The following is a 25677-nucleotide window of genomic DNA, read 5'->3' on the forward strand; positions in this document are numbered from 1 at the left end:
TCAGAGCAGATTCAATTGGCACTGTTCTGTGGTGATAATTCTTAGTGGATCATTGTAATGATGGTCAGATGTCTATTTCTACAAATCACTGTCTTTTTGTTGCCTTATTTTGATGCTGATTCGTAGAAATGAAGAAACCATTCAGTCAGTTAAGGCATGTTTTTGCAATGTGCACAGTTGATGTTGATTTCTGCAATAGGAATAGGTAAAAAGTAGAGTATCTTTTGAAAACTATGCCTGAGGATCAGAGAACTATCTAGTGTAAGACTTCTTTTGCCGTAGAGAAGATTGCTTGATTTTTCTAGTGTAATCTTAACTTAATTTCTTAACATAAATCAAGTATCAGAAGATCCACCTAAGCATAGTGATCTTCTGTCAGAGCCACTGACAGTGAAGTTTGTGCATGTGTGCTTTTATAGCAGGAAATTGACAGATAAGTGTTAAATGTTATGTTGCTGCTACTGCTTTTAAAAAATCCGGGAATTGATCCTTTTATGTGTTTATGTATGTATACATCCACGCAGCTATATGAGTAGGAAAGAATGCAAGTTCCAGTTGGAGTCCTGTTTTTTTTAATTCTTCTGCATATTTCAGACCTTTTTCAGTTTCTTGGTGTTCTTGTTCATTTTAGTTTTGAGAGTTACTTTTATAGCATTTGTCTGTGAAGTCAAGCTTCAGTATTTTTCAGAGGCTGTTTGTAAGTTATTAACAATAAAACTAAAGACTTTTGAAATAGCCCCCAAAGTATGCTGCTATATTAAAAAAACAAATAATCTAAATCTTCTAGAAGTCGCTGGAATTCAGGGGTTGGTGGAAGTGGAGGAGGATCTTCTGGTAGATCATCTGCTGGAGCTCGAGACTCTCGAAGGCAGACCAGAGTTATACGCACAGGACGTGATAGAGGATCTGGACTGCTGGGGAGTCAACCACAACCAGTGATTCCAGCATCAGTCATTCCAGAGGAACTAATTTCACAGGTGTGTGAACTAGAAACTGCTTGCTGCCAAAAACTTGGAGAGCTTCTCAGAGCATGTGTACCAGAATTTGTTGTAGTAGTGCCTATTCTCCAAGGAGTAATGGCATGCAATTGAAGAAGTTGACTTTCCTTAGCTGACATGGTTTTATTCTAAATGTGTAGTGGAAGTGATAGACTTTTGGATTCTAGAATTTTCATTTTCCAAACATCACCCAAGACAAGGTATATGTTTAATATTGATGAGAAAGGCCATGTTTGGTTGCAGAGGGGAGATTTAGTGAGAAAATAAAATATTTGAGAATGGTATCAAATGTTAAGTTTCTTGAAGGAATGTAACAAAGGAGGGCAGATTGACCTTTTTTTTGTAGTTGATAGAAGGAATGATCCATTTCGGCTGTAAATGAAAGACATAAAATTTATTTATTCTCTTTAAAATACTGATAATTTTTCTTCATGGACATCTCTGCTTAATTTTTTATAAATGTGACTTTTGTGAATGTTGGATATATATTGCTCTACTTTTGCCTTTTAATGCACTTAAGTCTGAAGAAGCAGTTAAGTCTGTTAAAACATTTTCCTCCATATTTGAAGAAAAGAATACGTTCAAAATATGTGACTAGTTAATTTGCTAGGCCGAAGATAATCTGCTTTACTCCCCTTTCTGTGATATTTTGCCTTTTTTAAAATTTTATTTTTTAGATAGTGTACTTTATTCGCCTTTAAAATAGAAGGTGTCTAAAACATTTTTGAGGTAACTTGAAAGCAGAGCAATGGGAAAGAACTTAGCAGGTGGTCTATATACTCTAGGAGGTCTCAAAAATCTGTAAACTTGTGGCATAGAAGTTTATGACAAAAATTTACTTTTGTGTGCTATTAGAATGTCCCTTTTTTTTTTTTTTTTTTTTTACTCTGTTGTGAAAATACTCGGTACTTGTTTCTTATGTTCTTTTGTTTCTGATCTTTCAAAACTCTCATCATCTCTTACATTTGGTAGAGGCTAGTCTGGAAAAACAAAGTGCTCTGAGTCCTAGGCTCAGTGGAATAAATCACAGTTTCTTTTTTTGTAAATTCATTGCATCTGATGTTTGGGAGGTTTTATTTGCATTTGTACTTTGTTAATAAAAACTTCAGTGTTGCAGAAACTGCTGATGATAAGCCTTTAGAAACATAATGATGAGGAAAATAGAGTCATTAAAGTGGTTTTGTTTGAAGGGCAGTGGAAAGAGAAACCAGTGTAAAAGGGATTGAAGTGTAGTTTTGGCACAGCAATTGATTGCAAACTCTGTTGATTGACATACTAAGTTTAAACACTTTTATAGAAACATGCAGAAACTCTCAAAACCAGATTTTACTTATTATTTAACTGCAGCATTAAACATTCCAAGAAGTAGATTCTAAGATTCTGTTAGGAAATTTAGTGCCAAAGTTGCAGTTTAGTGGCCTAAGTGGAACTGAGAGAAGGCTGGATATCAAGTACACGATACTGTGAAAAATTGATAGGAGCCTGTGTCTGTATGTACTGTTACTGGATTTTGATTCTTATTAGGCTTTTTTTAGAATTAAGCATTTTCTTATGAATGGTGGTGGGTGATCTGAGAATGACCAGTAACCAATTCACTCTGCTCTTATAGGCACAAGTTGTTTTACAAGGGAAGTCCAGAAGTATTATTATTCGAGAACTCCAGCGTACAAATCTTGATGTAAACCTTGCTGTAAATAATTTGTTGAGTCGTGATGATGAAGATGGAGATGATGGGGATGACACAGCAAGTGAATCATATCTTCCTGGAGGTTTGTATCCTGCAACTTTTGATGAAAAAATGCCAATGTGTTCTTTTTTATTTTCTGTATTTAAGTACTGACAGTGAGCTCTGTGCTGTGCAAGGTACGCAGCGAAGACAATTCTTGCTTATAGGAACAAAGTCTAAAGATGTATAAAACAAAAGATGGACTGAGATATCTTGAGGGATTAGGATAGCCACTGAAGAATAACTGTTGATACTGTTTGTGGGGCGCATGAAATTTATGGGTTTTTTTAGGATATCAGGCTTTGTAACACTAGCATTACTTTCATCTCTTTTACTGCTCAGTGAGATGCTGAGACTACTGTGTGGCTTGCTCATAAAAGATAATTTTTAAACTTTCTAGTGACTTGCATGTTTTTTACTACTAACTTATATTCTTAATATTCATATAAGTTTTTAGAGCAAAAATTACATGCTTTTTTAAAATGAAAAAGCCTTAATAGAGGGCAAAACACTTTACAGTGGTTACAGTTAGATCGAAAATTTAGTGTTCATCTCAAGTTCCTCTTATAAATGCTGTTCTGGCTATAATGGCAAAATCCTGTAATATAAGTGCAGCTGTTTTTGAAATATTGCCTGTCCCATAAAATTGCTTTTTATAAAAGACTTTGAATCTTCTTTTGCATTGGCTAAATAATTTAGGCAATCTTTTCTTGCTGAGTGAACAGATTGGAAAACATAGCAGCCAAATCCAGTTTTGTGTTAGTTGCACTGCGTGAAAAGAACATGTCTGAACTCTGACTACATAGTAGCTTTTCTTCTGTGTCAAAATGTTTTGATATTTTTCTAATAAATGGATGTGCTTTGGTTTTTTCTTTCTGCTCATCTGGTTCACCAGGAAGGTTCATGGGCTTCATCCATCTTTATCTTGTCAGTCATGTGATTAGAGAATGGAGTTTTTTTTTAATTTCTGCAAAAAAACCTTTGCATTTCATTTTGCTTCTTTTAGTTGCATCTGTCAAACATCTTTATTTTGCTGTAGAATCAAGACTCTTTTGGTGAAAGGGGTGAAAAATCTTTAATCTCTGTCTTATTTTTTAGTGATCAACTTAATAGCATTAGACAGAGGCACTGGAGGAAGTTAATTTTCTGAAGTTTCCAAGTGTTCAAAGCACTTCTTAGTCTTCAGTATACGCAAACGCATTCCTCCAGAACTGACCTTAAGAAGATAAATCACAGTTAGGAACTTATACTGTGAATTACTGCTTTTAACCATACTAACCAGTCTTCTATAGCATCAGTTGTTCTCTGAGTACCTCTTGTGATTCTAAGGATCAATTAATAAGGTCTGTCTGACAACCTGTGACTGGTAACATTTATTTGAAGGTGCCTCCACTACAGTCTGTGAGTCTCATCAATTTGAGATGGGTTAAAGTAGTATGCAGAGTGTCACTGTCCTCACTGGATATCCAGAAAAAAATTTTCTCCTTGGCTTAATCTTTAAATCGTCTTCCCTGTTCAGAGAAAATTTCCTACAAGGGATTGCAATATCTTAAAATTAGGTTTTTCTGCTGTTTTACCCCACAGAGAAATTGGGCTAATTTTTTCCCAGTTTTTATGGGAAAAGATATGGAAATGATGAGCGAAATAACACTTGATCTGTCTTAACGCCACTCTTCAAAGATGCAGTTTTGGATTTGTAGAATGTGCATGCCTTCTCTGTCCTATGTTTTAGGGGTGAAAATCAGTTTGTTGAACAGAAATTAGTTTGGTATCTGAACTGATCAGAAATCTAGCTGAACACTAGGCAGTGCTGTCATAACTCTATTGATGAAACATTGAATAGTAAAAATTAGCAGCTTTGCTTGTGTCACATGACCATGCAAGCTAGTTTTCAGGAAAACCAAATGGCCAGAGAAAGTTGCCTATAGCTCTTTTTAAAAATGTTTTTGCTCTAGAAACTTTGCAGTCTTGCTTTCACTTGTCATCTCACGTCTGGGTGCCCTTTTGGAACTATAACATCATCAGAGAAAACTGTGGATAACTGATAAATGTTATATGCATTCAGTTGTTAGGTTTTTTTATTGTTCTGAAAGATAAAGAACCTTTTTTAAAATTATGCCAAATTATGCTTTAATGCTTTTTGATTTTCATTTTAAGCACAAAAAAAAAGCGAGAAGACAGAATTTGCCTCTGGAATTTTGAGGCTGTTGCATTTCAATTAAAAGCATATGTTAATTTTGTCTTTCTGCCTTCTGCATATCTGATGATTTGTGACTCTTAAATTTAGGGGTTACTTCTCTAAGCTTTCCAAGATAGAGAAATTTTTAAAAGCACTTTACATATAATTTAAAAAAATCATTAATAAGCTGAGATACTTTCCAAGTAGTGTAAAATTAATATATTCTTATTTAATGGATCATAATTTCTTAATATATCAGTTGTGATGATATTATTAGTATAGTAAACGTTATGCATCTGGCTTCTTTTGAGGTAACAAAAACATGTTCCAATCCTTCCTGAATTCTCAAAATGTCTTAAGTGAAGAGCAGAACATTACTTTTCTGTACAGATTGCTATCAATGAGTGTCTCTTAAATATTTATTTTTGGATCCCATTGTACTTTGATTTTTGGCTTCTCTAATCTAGTCCTGTTTCTTTTGTTCTATGGTAGCAGAGAGGAGTGTGGGTTCATTTGTTTCATAACAAATGCATAAGGAGAATAATCAAGGTAAAAATATATAGAACAAGATCACTTAGCATAGGAAAGACTCGACAGCCCCTATGAGGCTCATACCAGGTTGTATTAGAGAGTTCTTGTGGGCTTTATGTTCTGTTAATAGTTGGAGTAGAGATGCTGTAGATGTTAAAAAGTTGTGTTGTTTATGTAGCTCAGAGGAGTGCATATTTGCTCAGTAACTTCTGCATGGTACAATGGGTTCTCGCTAGTGGGACTTGTGAAACGTGGGTTTGACAACATCCAGGCTGCTTTGCAGAGGAGAGAGATGGGCTGGTATTGCAGCAGGGCTTACTGTGCTGGCTTCCAGTAAGGGGAATGGGAACTGCAGCCTAGTGTAGGATCAGTTCAGTGGTTTGCCTTTGGGGAAAACAATTAGATAATGGGCTTGGGGTTTTTTTGGTTTTGTTGTTGTGGTTTGGTTTTCTTTGTTGTTGGGTTGGTTTTTTTTCTCTGTTTTTCTGAACTTCAAATTGGGTAATATTTTGAATAAATATTATCTTATCAAAAATGAATTCTGGAGTTCCGTTTTAGTCTAGTTTCCTAGGAAACCAAAACAAATGTTTCTCTCCATTTACTGTCACAGTTTTGCCAGTTTATTCCAAACTTGAAAGAGGAGGAGGTACTGAACACACTGAATACTTGAATATTTCATAAAAATGTGCAGCTGAGAAGAGGGGAGAGAACTTATGATTGCCCCCTTAAGGGAAAAGGTTTAAAGTTTAAAGTGAGCTCTACTTGAGATCAGAATTGATCTAAGCAATGTCTTCAATTAATGAATCCGGTGATAATGCTATTTGAATTGCTGCTTATGTGCATACTGAAAACTAGGGGTTTTTTCCTTTGGGCTTTTTTTTTTTTTTTTTTGGTGGGGCATTTTTTTGTTTTGTTTTTTACCTCTGAACTGAATATCCTTTTCCTTCCAATTTTCTTTGTATTTAGTAGTGAATCATAGATATTTTCTTAGAAAAATAGGTTCATCAGAAGTATCACACATATGTGTGAACGGAGCAGTCTGATTCTGGTCTAACACAGCACAATAGATGAATGATATAATCCCATGGGATTTGTCTGAAGAGCAGGAAAATAAAGACATAGAGAATGTTTTTTTGGTGGTTTTTTTTTTGTTTTGTTTTGTTTTGTTTTTTTTTAACTCTGGATTCTTAAAACTGGATGTAGCCTTGCAGTATCTGTGTTTTCACAGCGCTAAAAAAATTCCAGTGATGTTTGAAGGGGAGTGGATTTGGCTCCTATCCCTACTGGTTTTAGCACCTTTCTTTGCTGATATAGAAAATGGAAGAAGGGGGATCTCTTTCAGAAATACTGGAAGAAAATTAAAATCTGATTTGAAGCTGAAATAAGAGGGTAAGAAAAGGCTTCATTTCGTTACTCATCTTAATGCGTATTTAGCCCAAAGCCACCTAGTTTTGGTTCTTACGTCTGATATTTGAATTTTTACCTTTTTTTTTTGGAAACACAGCTAAAGTCAAGATGCCTGACCTGGTGGAAGGTGTGTGTGTGTATGTCACAAGTTAGTGTGTGTTTTCTGTCAAGAGGATTTCTCACGTAGCTTACCTTAAAAAAATCCAGTATTGTCCATTTTGAATGAGGGTGGAAGGTTCTTTTCCGTACTGGGCAATTTGGTTCCTAGAAAGAGATCAGAGTTATTTGCAGTTTTTTTTCTGGACATTGACCAGAAGATATCAGAACTAGTTGCTAGACTATGGAGGGGTTGGAGCTTACCTAAGAAAAGATGGTTGTGGGATGTGGGAGAAGGGAGCAGTATGTCAATATTGGGAAATACAACAGGATCTCGTCTGTGTTCCCAGCTCTGAAAGTCTGTTACTTAAAAGTTGACACTGAAGGTGAGGTGTACTGCATATACAACATATAGTTGTGAAAAGCCAGTAGCAGGCAGGGTAAGGGTACTTTGAGTGATACGAATCGTTTTAGATAGAGCCTGTTTGCCAAATGTGAATTTTCTTTCTAAGATTTCCAAGCAGTCTGTCATGGATGACTTCCTAAAGTGTACTGTGTGAACTGTGGAGTCCCAATGATGTGCTTTTAGAAGCACAGCCTACACTTGAGTGGATTACTTAATTAATGCAAAAAGCATTTATGTAGGTCTTGCCTTGAACCCGCTGTGCTCACTGGTTTGCAGTGCTGTTTTTCTGTGGACAGTCGGTGGCATGTGTTACATTTCCTATAGATGAGAGTTTAGAAATACAAGGATGAATATTCTGATGTGCAGGCATGTGAAAATCTTCAGTGAATTAATACCAGCTCTAAGAGCAAGCTTATGGCTCCTTTTCAGTTTCTTGATACCCTCTACTTTGGGTTCCTCCCTCCATTTCATTCCAGACTGAGAGAAAGACCCATAATAATCGGATTCTGCTAGACTCTGCTGTCAAGAATGCTTGTTTCTAGCCACTGTTTTGTTTTATGCCTTTGAGATGGAGGCTGAGAACTGGATGTCCAGAAATTCTGCATGCTCCTTCCAGGTTTCCTGAAGGGAGCCTGTCTATAACCTCACATGAGCTTTGTGGGTGCTTTAAGCTCATGAGGTTGTCCTGCTGCCAGAAGGCACTATCCTGCCATTCCCTTGCATAGGGGTGAGATTTTTGGGCTTGAATGGGCTACGGAAACCTAATTTGGGTAGCCTGATTTTTTTTTTTTTAAGCCATATTTGCTTGAAGGCTTGGGAAGGGCAGAGCTATTTCCTTTGGCAGCAAGCAGTAGGGTCTGGTCATCTTTGCAGCATGTGGTGAAGCTCCACCTTTGGGGCTCTGATTACTCCACTAAGTCAGTCTGAAAATCCATCCCCACCTTACTTCTAAACCCAGTGAACGTCTCTTTCAAGCCAGGTGAATGCACTAGTTGTAGATTTAGAAATCCGCCCTTGTTCCAAGGAGGTGCCTGCCACAGGGATAAAGGAGGGAAGGAGGACTTCCCTTTTGTAGCAAGATGGTGCCAGGTTCAGTTGTCTTAACAGTCCATATTGCTGGCCTTCAATAAGTTACATGAATTTCCGGCAGCCTCTTTTATGTGTGGATAGAAGCTTTAGTTTAGTTAATGGACGGAGATAGTTTTGCATTTTAATGGTGATCATTACTCCAGGGAAACTGAAGTTTTCTAACATAGAAGCTAGGGCAGTCACAGTATTTAATTTAAGTTCAACCTTTAGGTTTGGTTGGGTCTTTTTTTTAAACTGCATGGTATTAAAACATTGTGCTTTTTCTAGATAACTGTTGTTGTTCATGTAGCTGCCATTTAAAGCTTTGTATTGAGAGCTGCAAGTTGCTAGCTTGTGAATTAAATGAGTACATCATTCTCTGAAAGAAACATTGCATGGAGAAAGGTGCAGTCTTTGGCATCAAAGACATGGCTGTGTGAAGGCCGCCTTTCTCCATCAGCTCTGTCCTCCCTTCATTCTAGGTCATCTTGGGAGTTTTGCATCACATGCATGAGTGTGTGTGCACATGTGTGTATATGTCTCTATCTTACTTTAGTGCTTTGTTCTTTCAAGTGACAGTCAAAAGTTTGAATTTCTGGGTTATAGAATAATATGTTTTGGGAAAGTCTTGTTTGGGAAATGTAGTTAGGTAAGTGACAGAGCAGTTCTCGTAGGGAAGCTTGTTTTTGTTCACTAGTTCACCCAGCTTGATTGTAAATGTGGTTGCCTAGGAGGCACATGAGTTTGCACTGGTGAATCTGAAGAGCAGAAATTCAATTAATAGATAGGATTTTTTTTGTTTTGATATTTGTTTAGTTGATGGTCTCTCTAGCTGATGTTTTAAGTAGCTGATTATTCACTTAAGACCCTTGTCTCCTCTTATAGAGGATCTTATGTCTCTTCTGGATGCTGACATACATTCTGCTCACCCAAGTGTCATTATTGATGCTGATGCTATGTTTTCAGAAGATATTAGTTACTTTGGTTATCCATCCTTTCGGCGCTCATCACTTTCCAGGCTAGGCTCATCCAGAGGTAATTTTGCACCTTTTTTCTTTGTAATAAGTAGTTTGCTGTGGAAAAAGCTAGTGATAGTACACACTGGTGGTTTAGATGCTCATTTAATGTGAAAGTAGACTGTGATATGTTGTCAAATATAGAGTAGACAGATAGACTGCTGCTCATCAAAATTATTAATGAATTCTGACTGTTAGCAGGTAAGTTCTGCAAGAACATTGGAAGTCATATATTTAAAATATAATGCTGATCATTGGTGTTGCAAGGTGTTGTAAAATTATTGCATGTTATTTATTTTAAACTGTAGTATATGTACCTACTAATACATAGATTGCCATACAAATATATAATTTGACTCAAAAATTAGTAATGATTGTTGACATGCAGCATTCTTAATACTTTCTTTTTTTCCTTCTTCTTCTTTTTTCTTTCTTTTGGGTTGCTCTTTGTACACTGTTCTTCACATTTCCTTAGTTGTTCCATGACAGAATTTACCTTTACGGAATGAGGAACTTTAGATAACAAGGAGGGAGAAGAAATCTAAATTTTACTTTTTTGAAGCATTTTTATAGTTGGATAAGGAGAACTATTGGCAGGTGATAAAAAAAAGCTCTTTCAGCAGTGTTAGGGCATTTTTTCTTTTAAGCATTATACACATGAAAAATTTATAACAGACCATGCAGCAATTTCTTATCTTTTTGAGGCTGTTGCCACAAATACCTAGAGTATTTCCAAACTGTTAATCCAACTTCTACTGTGGTTGTTTATTTAGTACAGTTTTGTTGCCTTTCATGAACATGTTTTAATATATTAATTGCTTAACATGTAAGTTCCTTTTACAAAATTATTAGTCAGAGGTCAGTGTGATGTTTGCTAGAAAGTAAGTACAGTACTTATATGAAACACATCTGTAAGACAGGCTGTCGTGTTTGGCTTAAGTAAAACTTTCCCATTTGTCTAATACAGCAAAAGACCCAAGACTTGGTGTAATCCATTGAAACTATGAGATAGTAATGCAGTCATCTCCTATATGTAGTTCCAGTTGATTTTTGTGAGCAAAAGTGAGGTACTTCATAGGTTAAATGCATTTATGTGCATGTGCGAATATTCAGCATCTGACATAACTCCTTCTAAATTCCTCCTTTTTTTTCCTTTTCTAAGGTTATTCTGTGTAAGAGGTTATTCTATATAAGACGTTTCCATGAATTTCATAGTCTTTGTTTTCCTTGCATAGTTGACTTGGGGAAAGTTAGTTTGATTACCCTATTTAAAAAATTCTTCTGCATGAACAAACTGCAGAGTACTGGCTTTAGACAGTTCATAGGCCAGTTGGAGGGGAAGCATAAGGGACATTTTTCTGTGAGGATACTTTTAAAAACTTGTCTGACTCTTGAAAAGTTTTCATTTAATCTACTCAAAGCAGATACACTTTAATTTAATAAATCCAGTCCTATAGAATATTGCTTTAAATGAAAGGGGTTGGATTATCAAACATGTATGAGAGCTTTTTTTTAATGCTTTCTTTCTTTAACCTTTTCAAATTACTGTTTTTTTCTGGGAAAGTTGCTATAAAACTCTCTAATAAATACTCTTTTTTGGTTTGCATAAAGCTATCTGACAGACTGTAGACTTAAGATTCTTCTGTTGTTGTAACTACATTGATAAAACTACATATTGTACTAGAAAACTTTAAATAGAAATGTTAAATGTATTTGGCCTCTTATGATGTAAGTGAAATTTCTCTAGCATTTTTTCATAGTGCACAAAACTGTAAGCCTTTATTTCTAGCTTATTTTATGTTTAGTGATTCTAAACTACATTTCTTGAAAGAGTTAATATATTGAATGTTGCATGTCAGGACTATATTTTTAATCTGTGTGAGTAGATTAAACTGCTGTTAGTTGCATCCTGAAGGGTCTTTACTAGAGAGTGGCTTACTTTTATCCCACTGGTGTGACCCAATTGCATACCAGTTCTCCTTCTTCCCTTAGAGAGAGACTCTGAGCTGTTGCGTGAACGTGAGTCCGTTTTACGTTTGCGTGAACGAAGGTGGCTTGATGGAGCCTCATTTGATAATGAAAGAGGCTCAACAAGTAAGGAAGGGGAACCAAACCTGGACAAGAAGAATACACCTGTTCAAAGTCCTGTTTCTTTAGGAGAAGACTTGCAGTGGTGGCCAGATAAGGTATGGAATTTTTTAATCTATTACTTGTATGCTGCGCATTTGATCTGTTTATTTTTTTTTCTGAATAAATACTGTGAGTTGCCTTTTTGACTACAATGTCTTAGTTTTGTGAGATAATGTAATAAAGCATATTCCTTATTATACACTTAGTTAAATTACACATAATTATTGACACCCTTACAGCTGCACTTCTGTTACTACTATTTTAATTTTGTTCTCTGTGTATTTTCAAGATACTGCTGTAGATCATAAAGCTTGGGGTTTTCTTCTTCTTTCTTTTATTTCTTTGGGTGCTCAAAGCATTTAATTGGCAGTAGGAAACTCATGAAACAATCTGAACTATACTTCATCAAGGAAACATTTCTTGATAAGCATTATTTTTCCTAGAGATACTTCCAGTTTGAGTGGATTGGGCTTTTAAACTACCGTAGTAAAAATTTGCATTTATTTGCAGTTGTGTTTTGAATTGATCAGTAACTTGGTTGCTCCTTCAAAATCCTTTGGCTTTGATTAGCTGTTTTTCTTTATAACCTTAATTCCATTTTCAAGGCAAGAAGTAGTAACTGCAGGAGATAAAAGTAGTAGAAACACCAGCTATATGTTGTCAATTGAATATCTGTGGTCATTGTCTTTGTGAACTACCTAGATGTTTGGGGAGATGAGTTTTTAAAAACCTAAATAAAATAAAACCCAAACCAACCAACCAAACCAAAAAGCTTCCTAAGAATGGAAGTGATCATCTATGTTTAGTGACCAAATTTTATTGACTTGCTCTAGTGTTCCCATTTCTGTCTGTGCGTGGGATCTGTGAGGTTGCTTTTTTGATCTGTCACATTTTCTTTTTCTGTGTCTCTGTCCATTTCAGACTAAATCTAGATAGAAAACTTGAAAACAGAGGTGAATATAGAGGCTTATTTCTGCTAACAGCAGCATGACTTTAGATGCAGTTGTCTTGTGAGCACTGAGACTGAGAAATTAAGAGACCTAAAAATAATGATTATCTAGTAGTTGCTCTTTACCAGATCTTTTATGTCTAAAGTGTTTTTCCTTCGTTTGTCTTGGGTTTGTTGTTGGTTTTGTTTTGTTTTGTTTTTCCTTATCTAGTAACATTGAACTTCTCTGTCAAGCAAAGTTGGCAGCTTTTGTGCCCCTAGCTTAGAATGAGAAAATCTAGCTTGGTAGAAACATATTGCAGGAATTTTAACATCAGTGAATAAATGTAGTTTAGATTTGGAATACTGACTCATCATCTTTGTTTTGGTAATGTTACTATGGCCATTATTACTAGTGTGGGGTTTTTTTGTTTGCTTTGCTGTGATATCTAACTTTATGCCTGTGCAGTTTATGTGTTTGTACTGAACTGCTTCCCACTTACATGTTTGCATATGCACTCATATAAACCCCAGCTTCCATGCTTTCAGTTAAATGAAGGTGTCTTACTGGAAAGGCCTTCCATTTTTATTCAAAAGTAATTAAACTTTCTGTAATTTCTTTCAGCTGAACATTTATAAGAAATGGTTCTGTGTCTTTTCCTTCTGTAAATCCAGTATGAATTTCTGTTGGTAGTATTTTCCAACAGAAATTCTCCAAGGGGAAAATCCTGAGTGAGATGGTTTAGCAGAGAGGTCAGTTCAGAGGTCTCTTCCATTTTGGAAAATAGGAAGGGGGTCTTGAAAGGTTACTGGAAAAGACAGTAAGCTAGGGGGCAAGTGAAAGCACACAAGAAACCACCACAGAAGAACCAGTCATGTTTGCAGATATTTTTCCTTTGTTTTTCATTATTTTGACCTTTAGCATTTGGGACAGAACTCTGTAGAAGGCTGTGATGAGGGTGGTTAACTTTTGTTTGTGGGAGGTGAGGTACCAACCTGGGAGGCATTGGTGAAGCTTAAGGAAAGCTGATAATGCTCCCAAGTGCATCAGTTTCACCAGCAGTCTGAGCATGACAGTGTATGGACATGTTGCTCAGCTACTGAATTTTCTCCATCAAATAAACTTCATCAACTGCTCAGGAATCCAAATTAATGAGTACATTCTTCTGGTACTTTGAATCTTGTTACACTGTAGTACTGTCAGTCTGCACTTGCACTGTATCAACCTTGTGCCACATGTATCAGAGCCATGGGTATTGGAGTGTTGTAATGGCAAGTGTGGCTGGTCTTTCCCTGCTTGACTGTAATTTAGGTGCAAACCAAGCCTTTAGTTTTTTCAAGTAGGTCTGTTCTGCTTGAGATACTAAGATTTTGTCAGTAGTCTGCATCATCTTCATGTGTGTTAATTTCACTGGTCTGAAATCAGAATTTGTAGTTGAACACGAGTCTCAGGTTTACAGAGAGAGAGCTGTTGTGTTCTTGCATCTTTGCAAGAACAGCTGCACTTGTGTTACTAATGTTTTTATTTTTTTCTCTCTGTATTTTCAAAATATTTTGGGCAGTAGGTTGAGTGGCCCTCTGGAAGTGAATGCAGCATTGATCCTGAAGCACTTAGGTCACAACTGCTAATATTTTGATGGAAGGGAGAGAAAAAATTTGATTGGCAGGTCTCTCTAATATTCAGCTTCTGGTACAAAGCTGTTTGTTTTTAAAAGATATGATAGCAAGATGAGAAGTCAAAATGAGAGTATCTTGGAGCAAAAATTAATTGCTTTTCCTACTTAACTCTGAGGCATTAGGCCAGCTAACTTCTGAAGATTCATCTATGCTGATGAAGTAGAGATGCATCTCATTAGACTACAGTAGGTTCTGATGACAGTTCTTCTCAGAATGTGCAATGTTTATGCCATGGCATGTATTAATAGTCATGACATGGATTAGTATTTGTGTTACTTCTTTGCTATATTGGTAGATGCTCTCCAGAACAAAATAGTTGTCTAATTATTTAACGAATTCTAGAGACTCTTATCAAGTTATAAAAGATAATTGCTTGTGATTGCTTCTGTCCTTTCCTCCTGCTTCTTTTCTTTTTCCCAAAATACTGGTGAGCATTTGGTAAGAGCTGTACTGAATTCATTCTGTACTGAATGAATCCTGTGTCACTCAAGGACACATTCACGTCTTTTGGAACGCACATTTCTGGGCATGAAAACAGTAAAAAATAGTGTAAATCCAGACTTACAAAACTAAAAATGCTTCCACTTCTAAACTTCTGTGGTGAAAAGTCTCCTAATTTAGAAGACATGTAAATGTACTGGATAATGGGACTTTTTTATTGGCTGACTGAGTTCAGTTTCCCCTCAGATGGCTGGAGTACTTAAACATGGTGTATTGTAATCTGAGAGTCAGGTAAAGGTACTGATCTGGGGAGATAACCACTGCAGAGAAGACCAGATATCATCCTTCAGATCTATTTTTTCTTTCAGATCTGGGTTTTTTTTTCATTTTTTGTGATGCTGTAAGTGGAAGAAAAATTTGAGTTATTTGTAGTAAGGAACTTCAGAAGGAACATGTTTGTCCTATAACTGCACTTGATGAGGAGCAGTGAAATGTTACAAATGTTTCTCAGTAAACAGAATTTAATGTTTTGTGAAATCACTCCAATTCTCTGTAGTTTGAGATCAGTTTCAATGCAAGGAGGAACAGGAATTTGCAAAAGTGAGGTTGTAACATTGTATAGTTGCATTGATACAAAACCCAATCTAAGAGGGAGGAAATCAGACCTCTGAGGCCCCTGTAGGTATAGGGTGAAGCAAATGAACGAACTGATGCCATGTAAGTAGTAGAAAGATGCCAGATGAGTTTTGATAAAATGTTAAAAATAAAAAAAGGGCAAGAGGAATGACCAATAATTAGAAACTCTTCCAGCATGTCAGGTTATAATGATGCATTATTGAGACATAGCATACTGATTTTTTTAAAACTTGATGTTTCTTGCCATTACTTACTTTCAGAAGTGCAAGATAAGAGTCATTTGACTGATGAAACAGTGAATTTGGTAATTGATTTCTTGGGTAGCTTGGAAGATACCTTCCTGACTATACTTAGTAATGGAATAGTGGAATTATGATGCTTTTTTATTAATTTTAAACAGCCAGAATTTCAAGCAGATTTTTTTTTTCAATGTTGCAAGTCAAGAGATCTTCTCATCTCTAATTTTATGAGCAGTGTTGTGTTCTTAAAGCACCATGTAAGCTCTTAATAAACTGTCCAAGTTAATTGCCATGTATATGCTATTTCTAAAGGTCTTGGAAACAATATCTTTCTTTATTCCCTCGCTTCAGCAGAAACATGGTGTTTTGTGTGAAGGGGCATGCTGATCTTGAGACAATCTGGATATATCTTTTTTTTCATGCTCAGCATTCATGGGTGCTTTGAAAAAAAATCCAAGTTCATTTTTTTGCATTTATATGTTTTTATAGATGCATTTATAATATCATTGTCTTAGACTTCATATTTCTGTGCTTGTAGGATGGAACAAAGTTTATTTCTATTGGAGCTCTATATTCTGAGCTCGTGGCTGTTAGCAGTAAAGGAGAACTCTATCAGTGGAAATGGAGTGAATCAGAGCCTTACAGAAATGCACAGGTACTGTATAGCTTTAAATATTCCCTTTCAGAATTATTTATATGCTTTGAATATCTAAAATACTTTTTTATTTCTAAAGAATCCTTCACTACATCATCCACGAGCCATGTTCTTGGGGTTAACCAATGAAAAGATTGTGCTCCTTTCTGCAAATAGTATTAGAGCAACTGTTGCCACGGAAAATAACAAGGTATGAAATGTTTGCTGGTTGCTGAATTTGGCAAAGCTGGGTTTTTTCAATTGCTTGCAGTGTATTGTAGAGAAGTAGTTTCTTCAGCTTCATCTGCACCAGAAAGTACTCAATTCATTTGCTCATTCCTTTCCTTTCCTACCCATGAAAGGCAAAAAGTTTTTTAAAAAGATATGTATCAGATTTAGAGCTGAAACAGTGAAAAGGTTGCCTGATTATATGAAGCACTTGACTTTTTGCTGTTACAGTAGAAACTGACTGGTTTGAGAATAGAGAAGCTTGTTAATGTTCTGTAGAGATTTAGTAGAGAAACTAAGGACATTGAAGCTTTCAGTGATGTAAAGTAAATTAGCTAAATATGCTTTTCAGCCCAGTTAGAGTGAGCTTGAAATTGATTTGGTAAAGACACCAACACATTCATATACTTTATGACAAGTTTCTCCTTTGGTTTTTTTTTCAACCTTTTTTGTTAAAGTTGAGGACTGGAAATAGAGGGGAAAACAATTCTGGAAAGCTCTCTTTTGGGGAAAGAAAGATGGTAGGGGCTAAATTACCAAAGGATATAATTGTTTCTTTGTTTTTTGATACATTTTTCCCCCCCATTCCAAAACAAGTAAATATTACATTAAAGATGCAACTGATGTGCCACTTTTCTTTTTCTTTTTTTTTCCCCCCTCTACCTTCTCTGTTCCTTTCTTTCCTTCTCCCTTAGGTTGCTACATGGGTAGATGAAACTTTAAGCTCTGTAGCCTCTAAATTAGAACACACTGCACAGACATACTCAGAGCTTCAGGGAGAACGGATTGTTTCTTTACATTGCTGTGCTCTTTACACGTGTGCTCAACTAGAGAACAACTTGTATTGGTGGTAAGTAAATACTGTGTTTGTGTACAACAGTGTGGATGCTCTGCATGTCTTCATGTCTCTGGCTCTGAGAAGCATTGCAAAACTACTGAACCACCATTGTTGTGAGTTTGGTAAATCTGCACTTGATCTTAGGTTCTCTTTATAAAATATATTTATTATCTTTTTTAATTCCTAAATATTTTGGATCCAGTTATAACATTTGTAACAGAATAAGGTAATTCTTTTAGGAGATGTGTGTAAGTGCTTTAACATTCAGATCTATCAGTACTACACAGGATCAGAAAATAATCTTCTCTATGCCTTGTGGGTCTTTCAGATTATAAATATGGAACAAAATTACCCACATATGAGGTCGATGTTCCTCTGTCTCACTCTGTTAGAAGATTTGGTCTGTTAGTTTGTGGTCTAAATCTTAAAGAAGGGGGAAATAATATCAAATGCTCCCTCTGGAGTTTGTTGTTAAAATATAATCCTTTCAGACATAAAATATGAAATATTAGTTAAAATATTTTAACGGATAGCTTCATTATTAAGAAGCTTACACCAAAAAAAAACCCAAACAAAACAAAGCAAAAAACAAATGCTCAAAAATAATACTTCCAAAAGGGCTCTGATATGAGTTTCTAATTTAAGTGAATTAATTGAGTAATACTAATGCATTGTCAGTATGCATTATTTTTCAGTGTGTCAGGAGTCATTGCATTATGTATCATGCCTAAAGTTCAAGTAGCTTTGAGGCATGGATGAGCTCAATACTCAGTGATGAGCTGGAAAAGAGAGCATTGAAAATTAATTCTATGAAACAGCTTTCTCATTAAATTCTATTAACTCTGGAAAATATTTAAGTAGACTTGTAGCTAGACTTGTAAACTTCTGGTTCTTGGCTCTTTCATTATGTCATGGCTGACATGGCATACTTTAATTACTCTTTGTATAGATACTGCTAAGCTGTAGCATTGGAGATACTTGGCTATTAGAACGTTTTGAATTTACTGGAATAATTTGTGCAGAATACAAAAATACTTATTAGTGTTTACATGTAGTCTTTGGAAGCAATTTATGATGTAACATGTCTTTTTCTGGTTAAATGTCATCCGTGGTGATTTTACGTTACCAGTTTGATGCAGACAGAAGCTTCTGTTACTATTGATAGCCTGAGTTACAGTGATCTGTAGTACATGAGACAGGATTCCAATTTCCAGTGTTTCACAGGACTGATGCTTTTTACATTTTGCCTAACATGAAGGAGCTTCTTGAATCAAAGCTTCTAACTGTATAAGCCATTGACTAAATCATGAAGTATCAAAATAATGAGCATGCTTAACTATGTATGCAGGCATGATTTTCAACTAAACTGAGCGGATCCAAGTACAAAAAAAAGTGGTTTTTTTCCCCCCTCTTGCAGTGGAAGTCGGTTGTAAGAGCCCCAGACTTCTTCAGCCATGTACCCAGAGAGAAAGTGAGGCTTTTAGAATTTGGAAACAAAAATCATGTTCCCCAGAGGTTGCAAATTCTGGAAATTATCACTCGTTGTGGGAAAGATATCCTCAAGTTCAGAGAGGCAAGCTGCATCTTGAAAGCTGTGACAGGAGTATACCACATGTGACAGAGGTTTACAGCACTTCAGACAGGAAGGAAAGCCATTTGGCAATGAAATAAGTCATCTGCCTCTTCCTCCTCCTCTCTATAAATTGGGGTAGTCGAGATGAATTTGGAAAGTTGGGGTACATATGGAAAAAGGTGACATTTCTGCAGTGCTTTGAGATTTTGGAGAAGGTGGCAAACACACTTGAATGTTTGCTCATGATTACATTAAGCAGAAGGAATAAACTGTTCAAAGCTTTTCTTTCACAGCCCTTTTAAAATAACATGCATTTTTCCACAGGGGTGTAGTTCCTTTCAGCCAAAGGAAGAAAATGCTAGAAAAGGCCAGAGCAAAAAATAAAAAGCCGAAGTCTAGTGCTGGTATCTCCTCTATGCCAAACATAACTGTTGGAACCCAGGCAAGTACAGCTGTCACCAGTGGCACTTCTACCATGCTGTATGATGAGCTTACAACATGCTCTTAAAAACACACAACAAAATTAATTAGCACAAAAAGTTATGCACAAAAGTGATAGCAATAATGAGAAATTAAAATAGTATGTTTGAATTATATGGCTGTAAATGGCTGTATCCTGTTAGTATTGTTGCTGTTCTACAAGTATGACTCTTGCTGCACAGAAGAACAAGCTGTACTCATGCAAAGTACTTCTATTTTAACTTACCTACTGATTCTGTACTTTGAGAGAAACTAAGTATAGAAATACAATTCCCTGTAGAACAAATAGCTTTGTAAATGATGAGGCATTTAAATGCCTGCAGTATTAATATCAGGGTTTGATTTATTTATGCAGTGTGATAGACCTTTGGTTTGAAGCCTTTACCGAAAAGACTGAAAACTGATACAGAGACCTTTTTTTTTTTTGATAAGTACTAGAACTAATATGAGGCAAAGCATTCCTTTCCCAGGGAGCACATTTCTTTTTGATTGCAAAACCATTCTAATTGATACGTTGATGAGTCTCTGTTATTGGATTAATTGTTCCTTTTGTGGTGGAGCAGCTAAAATATTATACATTAAACAGTTTCAGTGCTAAAGCTGTTGCTTTCAGCTGTGAATTTCACAACAGCTTCTTTTTCTGTACATAATGCTGACTTTCCTCTTCACCTGATTCCATAAGTTTTCTATTTTGACTACTGCATATGCCACCAAGAAAATAATGTATGTATGATTTCCCTCAGTAGAATTCATTTTTCTCACAGAAATAAATATTTCTGTCTGTAGGTGTGTTTAAGAAATAACCCCCTCTATCATGCTGGAGCAGTTGCTTTTTCAATCAGTGCTGGAATTCCTAAAGTTGGTGTGCTAATGGAATCTGTTTGGAACATGAATGACAGCTGTCGATTTCAGCTTCGGTCCCCTGAGAGCTTGAAAAACATGGAGAAGGCCAGCAAAACTACTGAAGCAAAGTAAGTGTGGAGACCACGTGCACATACACACCGATTGTTCATGTGATGCTCTCCTGAACTGGGGAGTAATAATAGAAAAGGAAGGTCAGATTTTTGCAATTTTGAAAATTTTGCGATCTTTATGAGGTACTAGGTTTCTTGTAAACTTGGCTAGATGTGCAGAAATGCTCATGCAGGAAGAGTGTCTCACTTCCGTGAAAGCATGACGTACATGTGAAATGCAGGAGGAGTATTAAGTGAAGGCTTGCCTACAGTGTTTCATAAGGTTTCCAAGATTTTATATTTTAATAGCTGAAAATGGAACCAGCTGTTTCCTGGTTCTTCATGAGATTAAACAGATCTGTTTCAGCCCCTCCATAGTTTGAAAAAAAAAATCTTTTGGGTTGACAGTTGCCATTTAAATGTTTCTTAAAAGAGATTTAAACAATTTCAAGTGAAGCTTGAAAATATTTACCAGCTCCAGAGTTTCAGGTTACTTTATAAAGCGAATAATTCTTTATTTCCTCAAATGAAGCTCATTTGAAGTTTATTTTCTGTAATAGTGTATCTATGCTCAGTTAATGTTAAAAAGCTAATCCCTGATTAAGCAGCATTGTACCATCCCCCGCTTCAAGATTTATAGCTTTGTCAGTTAGGATGGTCGTTCACAAGTGTGGAGTTACTTCTTGAAGGTATTGTTAAGGGAACAATGCTGGGATACACTGGCACTTTGTCCATTGTTACAGAAAAAAATTTACTTTTTTCTTTCTTCGTTTCTGAGTGCTAACTTTCATTCTAGACCTGAAAGCAAACAGGAACCAGTGAAAACTGAGATGGGTCCTCCACCATCCCCAGCTTCCACTTGTAGTGATGCATCTTCAATAGCAAGCAGTGCATCAATGCCATATAGTAAGTAATGTGTAGCTCAGAGAAAACTTAAATAATTATGTAGATAAGAAGTTTCCATAAAAGGCAGTTCTACAGTGATTCTGTACTAATTTCAGAATCCTTTGGTCTGTCAGTCTGTACTGCAGTGTACATAAAGGCTATTGTAATAGACTTTGAATAATCTGTGAATTGTCAGTGTTAAATAAATGTATAAGCAGTGACTCCTTGATGTAAGGTGTATCTGTGCAAGCGTAACAGTTCTCAGAATCAAAAGTATCTTTCAGGAGGTGATCAAGAGGAAATTCTAAAGATAAATTTATTTTTAGTTGCAATGTGATAATGAGTTTCTTTGTAGCTAGAAAGTTGAACTTGTTTTGGAAAACTTCTTTAAAGATTAAGCTGCTGTTGAACAGCTTGTGTTAGTAAAAAGTCAGTGCAGAAAGCAGTAGTTTGTATCTATTACAGAAAATGTCTAAAATGAGACATTCTTTACTAACATACAAAAGCAGTCTGGGGAGTTTCATAGTACAAGTTGTGCTTAAAAACCTGAAAGGCTACATCCAAATTTGTATAGCTGGACTACTTAAGCATTTTTTTCTCTCAATTTAAACACATAAATTTATAAAATGTAATTACAATACCATCATTTGAAGAAATCTTCTCTCTGCAGCTTATTCTTCTAATTGTTCACAAGCTGCAGCTTTAAGCAGCATTGACCTAATGACTCAAATGGCCTTGTGCAGTGACTGAGAATCTCATCTGCTCAGATCTGCAGTACTCACTAATTTTGCTAGAAGTCTTTTGCTATTGATTTCTTTTGCATTTCATTCAGCTGTAATTTTCCACTGACTACAACTTTGCTTGGGCTTTTGAACTAGTGTTTGGAATTAACTGTGCAATTAGCTTAGAAGTTCTCTGCTTCTTAATTTAAATATGTTGATAGTATTAATTACACTATATACTCAACTTGGAAGATTAAGGATTCTTGTCAGTGTTAATTTAGCCATATTATGTATTTAGATTTGATTCTGAGTGTACTACAGTTGCTGTTCAGATAAAGTCTGCAGCAAATCTAACTGTATTGCAATTGCCATTAGCTCAAATAGCTATTTTCTGCCTTATTTGCTATTCTTCTAGAAGTTTACCAAGTAATCCGTATGTGGTAGGCAAGCAGACTTTTTGTAAGGTTACTACAAAGCACTGTAGCAGGGGTGACTGAATATTCTCACAGTGTCAGCCATTTCACTTATAGCACAAGTATGTGAGCCCTGCCAAAACACGACTTGTTCTGTGTATTTTATTTTTTGTATTCTAGTTACTGTATTATTTATAATTCTAAAAAATACTGTAGTCTAATTATTTTTCTTAAATATCTTTAAAATTCCTTTGCTTATCATATAGGCTTTATTAGTTTCCAAATCCACAGAAAAACATAAAAGTGACATGATATACTGTTTAGGTAGCTCTGACTCTGAAAGCTGTATTCTTGTTAACCTCTTGTTAATTTCTACATTTGACTGCTGATAATCTTTTTGGGGAAAAGGTTTGGTGTTTAGTAAACATTGCATTTTGATGCTTTGATTAAGTACGACAAGTTTCTTTTTGGTACTAACTTTTTTGTCTCAGAGCGACGACGATCTACTCCTGCCCCGAAAGAGGAGGAGAAAGTGAATGAAGAACAGTGGTCTCTGCGGGAAGTTGTATTTGTGGAAGATGTTAAGAATGTTCCTGTTGGCAAGGTTTGTCTAAAATCTAAAACACACTGCCCCATTGTTTTTGGGGAGGGGGAAAGAAAAGAGTAGTGCTTTTAGATCAGCTATCTGTTTTAAAAAATCATACTTTCAGGGATGCTTGAGAATGTTTCTGATGAGTATGACTTTAGCTGTGTTTACATTTGACCATAATATAATGATAATAATAGAGCGGGTGTGTTGTGAGTAAAACATGATAAGTCTTTAAAAATTCTGGTCTTTTAAGTTGAACCACAATATTACAAAAAATAGATGTGGTTTTATCCAAAATACCATTTTGTTGTCTTGAGAAATAACTCCCACATGTCCAGTGAGATTGTGAAGGTTCCACCTGTTATGACTGACTTTTACATACACATAGGTAGAATATTTGGGTGAATCTCATGTTCTGGCAAGAAAATAAAGTTAGAAAATAAAGGCTTTATTAATATGATTATAGAGTTATTTGATTTATTACTCCAGAAATTCCCTTTCTTTAATCCTTGTAATGTTTTCATTTTTTCTCTAATAAACCTTTGCTCTGACTCAAGAGCTGTATAGAGGAAAATAACTCCCTTTTCTCCTTTGGCACTGTTGTGTGATGTTAGGAGGGATTAGGTCCTCTAGACAGTTCTCTGGTATGCTTTTCAAAAATAAAAGCAATGCGAAAACCGATAAGGTTTTCCTTGAAGGGAAATGATTGGGTTGCTTTCTACTTGATTCATAGAAGATTTAAAAAAAATGCTATCAGAAGAGGATCAATAACTGTCCAACAGAAGGCAGCGGAAGATAGTAAGAGTTATTTTACTTGCATCCCTAATGGATGTACTTGTGTGGCAATGTAAGATTTGCTTTCAGCAGTATCTTTGAAAGGAGCAGGCTCACAATCAGTTTTCATTATCAAGTTTAGGTCATTTCTGCAGAAGGGAATATGGAGCAACTTAGTTCATTGTAACACTTAAATTTCTCAAAATAAGATTTTGAGGTCTAATTGAAGTTGATGAAACCATTGTTTTCCTCTGATACCATCTTTGGGAAAGTCCCTCTTGTCCTTATCTGTCCTTCTTGTTTTAGATCCTAAGATTTTTCAGTACAGAGACTGTTCCTCTATTTCTGTATACAGTTGCAAAGGTGTCTGTGCATTGCATCAAGAACTACTATAATCAATATAAAAGACCTTGATTTTTATGTTTATATTTTCACTGGAGTGCTAAAATCAGAAAGTGGCATGTCTTCTGAACAGTTACTGGTGCTGAGTCTATTCTAGATCAGTAGTTGATAGCAAAAATGCTTGTTTTCCTTCATAAAGGACGCTGTCCTTTCCCAGTGTTGTATACTGCCACTCATGTTTTTCCTTTTGGAGTTTTGTTATACTTTATTTTTAGAGCTTAGGTAGAATTCACCTGACAAAATCATAACTATTTTTTGCCTGGTGGTGTCCAGGTTAAAGTCAGAAATGCAGTTTATTACAGGGCAATAAAAAGTTTAAGCCTTGTTACATGTTCTGTTTGTAATTTGGATCAGTTGTGTGATTATATGAAGGAAAACCAGAGGCATCTCAGTCTGCAGAAGTTACCCTTGGTAGTTTTCTCCTACAGACTCCAGAGTAATGTTGTTCATTCTGGAACAGTATTGTTTGTAATTGAGCTTGTTGTGAGCTGAATTAAGCACAAAGAGGATTTGAACTCTGAATAATCTGACTATTGTATCCTTAAGTAATTTTTGAATGTGTGTATACAGAGGTTCAGACTGCAAAAACATGATTAGATGGGTTTGGGCTCTTAGGACTTCATGAGTTAAGAAGGTCTACCCTTTTATAGTCCACCCAAATATACATTTATCTGATTTTCCATGGTCTTATGTGTACTGACTGGCAATCTGAAAAGTCACATCTTTGATGTATTGTATGGGTGGCTTCAGTGGCATGAGACTCTTGCATGAGAATGTACTATTCCAGTGTAACCTGGGAACGTTAGCCTTGGTGTTTCAGAAAATTGGAAAGGCTTTGAAACAACTTTGAGTTTTAAGAACTTGATGTTACAAATCGTTGTGTCAGTGGAGCAACACTTAGCTTCTCTCAAAGTGTCACCAGTAAAATATGTGATAATGGAGCATGTGAATACTTGGGCATCTTTGAGAAATACACACTGGTAATTTGGTGGATATTTTTTGAGCACAATATGAAGTCAATTGCAGTAAATGAATTGATTTCTGAGGCCAAAAATCTTGCTTTATGTAATGATTCAGATTTGAAGGAGTAAGAGGAATAAAGCAATTATTTTTGTCCTTTTACCTGCAAGAGCATCCGAAAGATTAAACATTTATATTCTTTAAAATAAAATGAATAATGTGTAGTAGCCGTGAACTTCTGTCAAAATGTTTGCTGTCTTTTAAAATTATTTATATAATTCTTTATTTTACGCAAAACCAAAAATTTTCACTTAGTCTTCAGGAGGTGGAATTTAGAGATAGGAAAGGAAGGGGTTCAGATTTAGTGATGTGCAGCCTGTGTTCCTGAAATGGTTTTGTTCCTAGAAATTGTATGTCCCCATGCTTTTGGATGTATGCAGCAGCTTCATGATGTCTCTAAAAAAATGTCTGTTTAAAATTCTTCCACAACCCCTGCTGTGTCCTGTAGAATGGTGGGCAGGTAGAAGGTGTTGACTTCCAAAGTGCCCGTGTCTCTCTGGGCACTTTGTTGATAATGTAACAGCTCTCCCCTGAGTGTTAGGATCCAAGATGAGTGTTTGTGATCATTCTGATACCAGTAGATTTTGCTACCTGCATTTTACACACTGCTTTGTAAGTGTTGATTTCATATGATGCCAAAGCAGTGAATGACCAGAGAGTCTGACAAGAGTGCAAAGTTCTTACACTG

The 25677-nt window shown here is 35.9% G+C and overlaps 1 protein-coding gene across 11 annotated transcripts in view; it reads left to right on the top strand.

Moving 5' to 3' along the window:
• Nucleotides 1-25677, top strand: part of UBR5 (ubiquitin protein ligase E3 component n-recognin 5) — an 85739-nt gene that overhangs the window by 21588 nt on the left and 38474 nt on the right. For 7 of the 11 annotated variants that reach the window (XR_010997029.1, XM_068183537.1, XM_068183548.1 and 4 more), the window contains 11 exons: nucleotides 788-977; nucleotides 2608-2767; nucleotides 9297-9446; nucleotides 11402-11613; nucleotides 16017-16133; nucleotides 16213-16323; nucleotides 17036-17190; nucleotides 19076-19193; nucleotides 20018-20202; nucleotides 20981-21090; nucleotides 22696-22808. Coding sequence is in view for 10 of the 11 variants with exons in the window: in XM_068183537.1 (XP_068039638.1) it covers nucleotides 788-977; nucleotides 2608-2767; nucleotides 9297-9446; nucleotides 11402-11613; nucleotides 16017-16133; nucleotides 16213-16323; nucleotides 17036-17190; nucleotides 19076-19193; nucleotides 20018-20202; nucleotides 20981-21090; nucleotides 22696-22808 (1621 nt within the window). In the remaining variant the exon portion in view is untranslated. The remainder of the gene's footprint in view (nucleotides 1-787; nucleotides 978-2607; nucleotides 2768-9296; nucleotides 9447-11401; nucleotides 11614-16016; nucleotides 16134-16212; nucleotides 16324-17035; nucleotides 17191-19075; nucleotides 19194-20017; nucleotides 20203-20980; nucleotides 21091-22695; nucleotides 22809-25677) is intronic. The other 4 variants (XM_068183556.1, XM_068183582.1, XM_068183614.1 and 1 more) reach the window with 3 other exon arrangements.

This window comes from Anomalospiza imberbis, chromosome 1, assembly GCF_031753505.1.
Source record: "Anomalospiza imberbis isolate Cuckoo-Finch-1a 21T00152 chromosome 1, ASM3175350v1, whole genome shotgun sequence".
In the NCBI taxonomy this organism is placed as follows: domain Eukaryota; kingdom Metazoa; phylum Chordata; class Aves; order Passeriformes; family Viduidae; genus Anomalospiza; species Anomalospiza imberbis.